General features: G+C 47.1%; 1 protein-coding gene across 1 annotated transcript; it reads right to left on the bottom strand.

Annotated features, from left to right (window-relative positions):
* Positions 1-470: 470 nt before the first annotated feature.
* Positions 471-5,241, bottom strand: LOC112873948 (probable cellulose synthase A catalytic subunit 5 [UDP-forming]). Its single transcript, XM_025937058.1, has 14 exons — positions 5,161-5,241; positions 4,867-5,062; positions 4,553-4,761; positions 4,365-4,467; positions 4,114-4,279; positions 3,449-3,715; positions 3,017-3,362; positions 2,788-2,925; positions 2,548-2,673; positions 2,244-2,456; positions 1,854-2,148; positions 1,583-1,779; positions 1,147-1,497; positions 471-1,055 (listed from the first exon to the last, which is right to left on the bottom strand). The coding sequence occupies exons 1-14, from the start codon at positions 5,239-5,241 to the stop codon at positions 471-473; spliced, it is 3,273 nt and encodes a 1,090-aa protein (XP_025792843.1).
* Between the last annotated feature and the right edge of the window lie 219 nt (positions 5,242-5,460).

A 5,460-nucleotide genomic window follows, 5' to 3' on the forward strand; every position in this document is an offset into this window, starting at 1 on the left:
TAATCAAGTTTCTGTCCTAGTAAGGAGAATTGAACCAGAAAGGGGGAGGAAGGTATGCACAGGCCCTTCAAATGGGCAGGCAAAGGTACACTCATCACTACATAAATAATGTGCATCTTCCTCTATTCCAGACGGCAGATCTATTCCTGCCTTATTGAGAAACAAACAACTTTTTGTTCGGCTCACCGATAAGTATCCACCAAAACTAATAAAGAATTTTGAACAATCAAACTCAGGCATTTGGTCTCTCTATATTCGTGGCCGAACTGCACAAGGTTTGTCGCAGCCTCCCGTTTGCCCAATATTGCAGTCATGAGGCTGAGCTACCACCATAGAACAAAAGAAATGCAAGACTTTTTTTTTCCGTGTTTCTATCTACAGAGGAAAAAATGGAAAAATATGGGCACAAAACATCTGCAGAAATACTTCTTCGAGCACAACACTGATGGGGAAGTTCACATGCTGACCTCCTAGTTGCAATCCAAACCACACTCCTCCAAGAGGGGACCATCGTTCTTCGCAAGGAAAGGATCGATCCGGACCCAGAGCAGCGAGAAGATTGAAGCCAAGAGGATCGACCAGACAATGACAATTGTTGGCGTCCTGTTCTGCCTCCCAACCAAACCCTTGAGGAACGGGTAGAGATGGACAATCACCCAAAATGCAAAGAAGAGCTTCCCAAAGAGGGGTCCCCAGGATTCATATCCGTTGTTGATTGCATTGGAAACACCAGCCACCACTCCAATGAAGTTCAAGAGGAGCAGAGTGGTTGGAGGTATCAGAAGGGTCGTCCATTTGAATGTGTACAGCTCTGAGAACTCCTCGTCATCTCCACCCTTTGATGTCACAGTGAAGCTCGTATCTATACCAGCTATGACCTTGAGAAGTCCTTGGAACACGGCAAAGAGATGTGAAGACACACCTCCAATGACCCAAAACTGCTCATTTCTCCACCAATCATCGATGCCTACACCACTCCATCTCATTTCCAGGATACCCGTAGCAAAAATGCAGATAAAAAGTGACATGAACCAGAGGCTGGCAACATTGTTAAGCTGCACGAGAAGAAAAAGGATGGTCAGCGTAAGGTTCATAATCTTCCACAGTTTAACACCTTATAATTGCATTAATGGTTTCAAACTTTACCTCTGGCGTAATAAATTTCCCTGTCAGCAAGCAGATAGCAGGCAATGTGCAATAGGCCAAGAGCGGGATGGATGTCCAAGGGTATACGATGGAGTTAATGTAGGAAAACCTTTCCAGAAATTTTAGTCCACCGCCATATCCATACCAAAGAGGGCAATGGTTGCTGAAGAAAATTTCAATCGAACCAAGAGCCCACCGAAGAACCTGGTGAAGACGATCAGAAAGATTGAGAGGTGCAGAACCTTTGAAGGCGGCCCGTTTAGGTATGCAGTAAATTGACCGCCAACCATGGCAGTGCATCTTAAACCCAGTAAGAATATCTTCTGTAACTGATCCATATATCCAACCAATCTGCAACAAAACATATGATTCAGTACATAATAATTAACTTAGACAATTCAACCAACATATAAAAACAAACAAGCTGCAGACTTACATCTTTCCCCCAGTCTGTCTTGTCCTCATAGCCGCAACTGATGACATGTATAGCTTCCTTTAGAAGAGAAGCTGGACTGGCACTCTTCAGGGTACCACCATTCTCAAGAAGTGTGGAAGCAACAAAAACTGAAGACTGGCCAAATTTCTTTTCTAACTTCTGTTGATTTACAATACTAGCCTTTTCATTTTCAGCTCCTGCCAAGAACATTGCAAGATCAGATGTTTCCTTTAAAAAAACACAAGGTTTCATTTTGGAGGTTATGAGATACCTGGGGCAGCTTCGTCAATTTCACCAAGAGCATACGCAGGGGCTTGATTTTCTTTTTTCTTGAAAAGCTTCTTTATCTTCTCAAATTTAGGCTTTGATGTCTTCGTCTTCTTCTTGGTCTTCCTGTTACCAAAACAGCAACAGCAAATGCACCACTTTGGCCAGCAGTTGCAAGTCCTTGATGGTGGCTTCTTTGTTTTTGGGGCATCATAGCCATATAAGGCCTGCCTTCTGAAGACGCATCCAGTACCGACATAAATGGGGCCTTGAATACCATCCAAACCTTTCATGTTGATCTGCACGAATGAAATGTTAAGAGAAATCGCATTGAACGTTGAATGTCTCATGCTAGACAAGAGAGCTTCTTAGAAATTTGGATGGCGAATCTTACATCGAAAAAGACAACATTCCTGTTGGCGTATCGATCATGACGATCAATCCCATCGAACCTTTGAGGAAACTGCACATAGCAAACTTTCTTTCCTAGCAAAGGATCCATCATAAAACACATTGCTTCCTTAATAGCCTTGCTGTTATTGATGTAGTGATCACAATCCAAGTTCAGCATATATGGTGCATTAGTTAGTACAGCAGAGACTCGGACCTGTTAAGGAGCCAAAACAAGGAATATCAACCCATATTATGTTTCTACAATATATATTGTGGCGGAAAATGCCTAATCAAGGTATACTTACCAATGCGTTCATAGCACCAGCCTTCTTATGATGGTTGTAGCCTGGCCGTTTTTCTCTTGAAACGTAAACCAATCGAGGCAGCTCATTTCCTTCCACATCATGGCCACCACTTTGACCAAGGAACACCTATTGGTCGAGAAAATCAAACATTTTTATTGTGCTGAAAGTGGAGGAAAGGAAAAAGGACCATCAAAACATCCCAGGACATGTACAATTAATTCCATGACTGTCAAAGCATACCTGAATCATTCCAGGATGATCGCGAACGTTGTTTCCAGGCCATGGAGTCCCATCCTGCATTGTCCATCCTTCCTCAGGAACCTTTTGGGCTTTAGCAACCAAGGCATTGATTCTGACCTTGAATTCCTCATACTCTCTCTGGAAAAATAATAAGATTGCCCTAAATTAGCATAATGAATATCAGATAAAGGACTGTAGCAAGGGGTTAAAAAGATACTAAACAATGCACCTTCATTGCTCTCCGTTCCCTAACGAAGTTTGGAGCCACCTTATCTCTCAGGTAGTCTATCTTCTGTTGGAAGTACCATTCTGGAGCACGAGGCTCAATACTGTACCTTTTGCAGAAAGGAACCCATTTCTTTGCAAATTCAGATGTTTCAGACAATGCTTCAAATGTCAGCATGGCAGCACCATCATCAGAAACATAGCATGAAACCTTATCAACTGGATAATCCACCGCCAGGATAGATAGAACAGTATTTGCTGTGACCAACGGAGGTTCCTTCAAGGGATCAACTGTACTGACAAAGAAATCAACTGGGGCGAGTTGAGAAGGCTGCCCTTCCTTGTCAAACCTATCCAGACAAGAAATTAGCAACAAAACTCAGCAAAGGAGAGGAGGCAAGTAGTACTAGGCGGCAGCAGTAAGCCAGTAACCAACCTCAAAGTCAACCGGTCAAGATAGGTTTCCCTCTCGATAGGAAACCACTTTGGGAACTGATCAAGAATCCAAGACATGGCAAACCATATCTCACAGATGACAGATATAAGCCATAAAGCAAATGCATCAGGCACCGGATGCATCACTCGATAATGGAAGAAGAAACCCAAAACCACTAGCCGAATTATGATAATCATTCTATAGGGGTTGATCTGGCTTGAAGGAAGTGGAATCTTTCTGGACAATGGTTGTCTAGCTTCATCCATTCTGGTAAAAAAAGAAAAAGAGATGGTGTTTAAGTCCAGTAGCACATTTTGCAAAGAGAAGGTGAGGAATAAACATGTACTTGAGAAAATAGCAGATGCCCGGTTTTTCCATGCAGTCAGAGATACAAGTAAAAAAAGAGTATGATTTCTCCAAACCATATGCTATAGTAGCTATTTTTCAATTGCATCATTTATCAAATGGAATAATTTATATAAAATTCACACATATTAATTCAGTGGTGCTTTTCAATATTTTTACCAAGTTGATAGTGCTACTTGTATGTTCAGTGCCTAAAATGGGCAATGGTTATAAAATTTCAAGGTTGACCAATGCACGGCAAAAAATAACATGACAGCTAGGCACCAGCTAATGGAGTCAGCCAAGTTTCAGGGTCATACAATGGTAGATCTGCATCATCACCATCATCGTTGCCGCCTCCGTCGTTCCTCATCTGGTGCATCCTCTCCTGCTTCTGCTTCCAGCTCTCCATCCTCTCCTTCCATGCTACACTCCCGTAGCCATATGCGGCGAGATCCTTGGATGGGTCCATAGACCTTGGTTGCACTGCACGTCACAAAAGACATTAATGAATTGTGTTCACGAGGTACCATGGCAACTGATGCTTGCTGATGATGATCCAAACACACACCAGGAAGGTTTGGATCCGCGTATGGAAGAGGGTGAATCCTCTTCCCGCCGCCACCCATGAAAGACGGCACCAGGGCGTGCTGTTCGGGTGGGATGTCATCGACCTGGAAGCACATCATGAGAAAAGGCAATTCAGCATCCTGCAACGCGAAGTGCGAGACGGAGGAGCAATGCAGCAGCGTGGATTACCATCTGCCCGTTGGTGAGGAGGGGAACATTTGGGATGGGCTGGAAGGGCTGCGGCACGCCGTCGAAGTCGGCGCCGCGGCCGTAGCTCATGTGGGCGTGGAGCATGGACTCGGCGACATACTGGGAGTCGTGCTTGTCCGTCCAGTTGAACTCGTTCTCCAGGTCGTCGACGCCGTCCTCCTCCTCATCCCCCGGGACACGCGCGCACCCTGCAACAACCGAATCCCCTTTTAGAACGTGACCGGGCGAGACAGGACTCCGCGGAAATCGGCGAGCGGGCGTTGTTGCTGCATTGCGGGGGGAGAGACACTTGCCCTTGAGGCGCTTGAAGCGGGTTTTGCACTGCGGGCAGTTCTGCGTGCCCTCGCGGCGCTCGTACTCGTAGCAGTCCCGGCAGATGGGGAAGGCGCACTCGTTGCAGGCGACGAAGGGCTCGCCGTCGGGGTTGAGCCCCACGTCGTCGCCGCAAATCTGGCACACCTGCCCGTTCTGCTGGTTCATCGGCTTCGGCTGCAAGCAAAACAAACAACCAGCAGCAAAAAAATCAGCACCGCCGCGCCGGAGGGCAGAGGATGCCCAAGCGAGTTCGCCAGACCAGAAGCACGCACCCCTGGCTCGCCATCGCGGCGGATGACGACGAGCTCGTTCCGGTTGTGCGAGCCGGCGACCAGCCCGGCGCTGGCCTCCATCCCCCTCGCCCTACCAGATCTCCAGATCTCAGGCGGCTCCTCCTCTGGCTACCCCGCCGGCCGAGTGAGGGGGGCGCGCGTGCGGCGGCGGCTGCAGGAGGGAATGGGGGTGGGGAACGGAACGCGGAAGATGGGGAGGAGAGTGTGGGGAAGGGGGAGAGGCGCCGCGCTTGCTTGGGGCTCCTTTCCTTTGTTGCGTTGCGCGCTGCGCTGCTGCCC

The sequence above is a fragment of the Panicum hallii genome, chromosome 9 (genome assembly GCF_002211085.1).
Source record: "Panicum hallii strain FIL2 chromosome 9, PHallii_v3.1, whole genome shotgun sequence".
NCBI classification, from domain to species: domain Eukaryota; kingdom Viridiplantae; phylum Streptophyta; class Magnoliopsida; order Poales; family Poaceae; genus Panicum; species Panicum hallii.

Bases quoted from the DNA above. Each gene is read 5' to 3' on its own strand.
- LOC112873948 (XM_025937058.1), bottom strand. From the start codon at position 5,241: ATGGAGGCCAGCGCCGGGCTGGTCGCCGGCTCGCACAACCGGAACGAG. The intron at 4,280-4,364 runs GTGTGTGTTTGG...TGTGACGTGCAG, and splicing joins CGCGGATCCAAACCTTCCTG to TGCAACCAAGGTCTATGGAC. The intron at 2,674-2,787 runs GTATGCTTTGAC...CTCGACCAATAG, and splicing joins ATCATCCTGGAATGATTCAG to GTGTTCCTTGGTCAAAGTGG.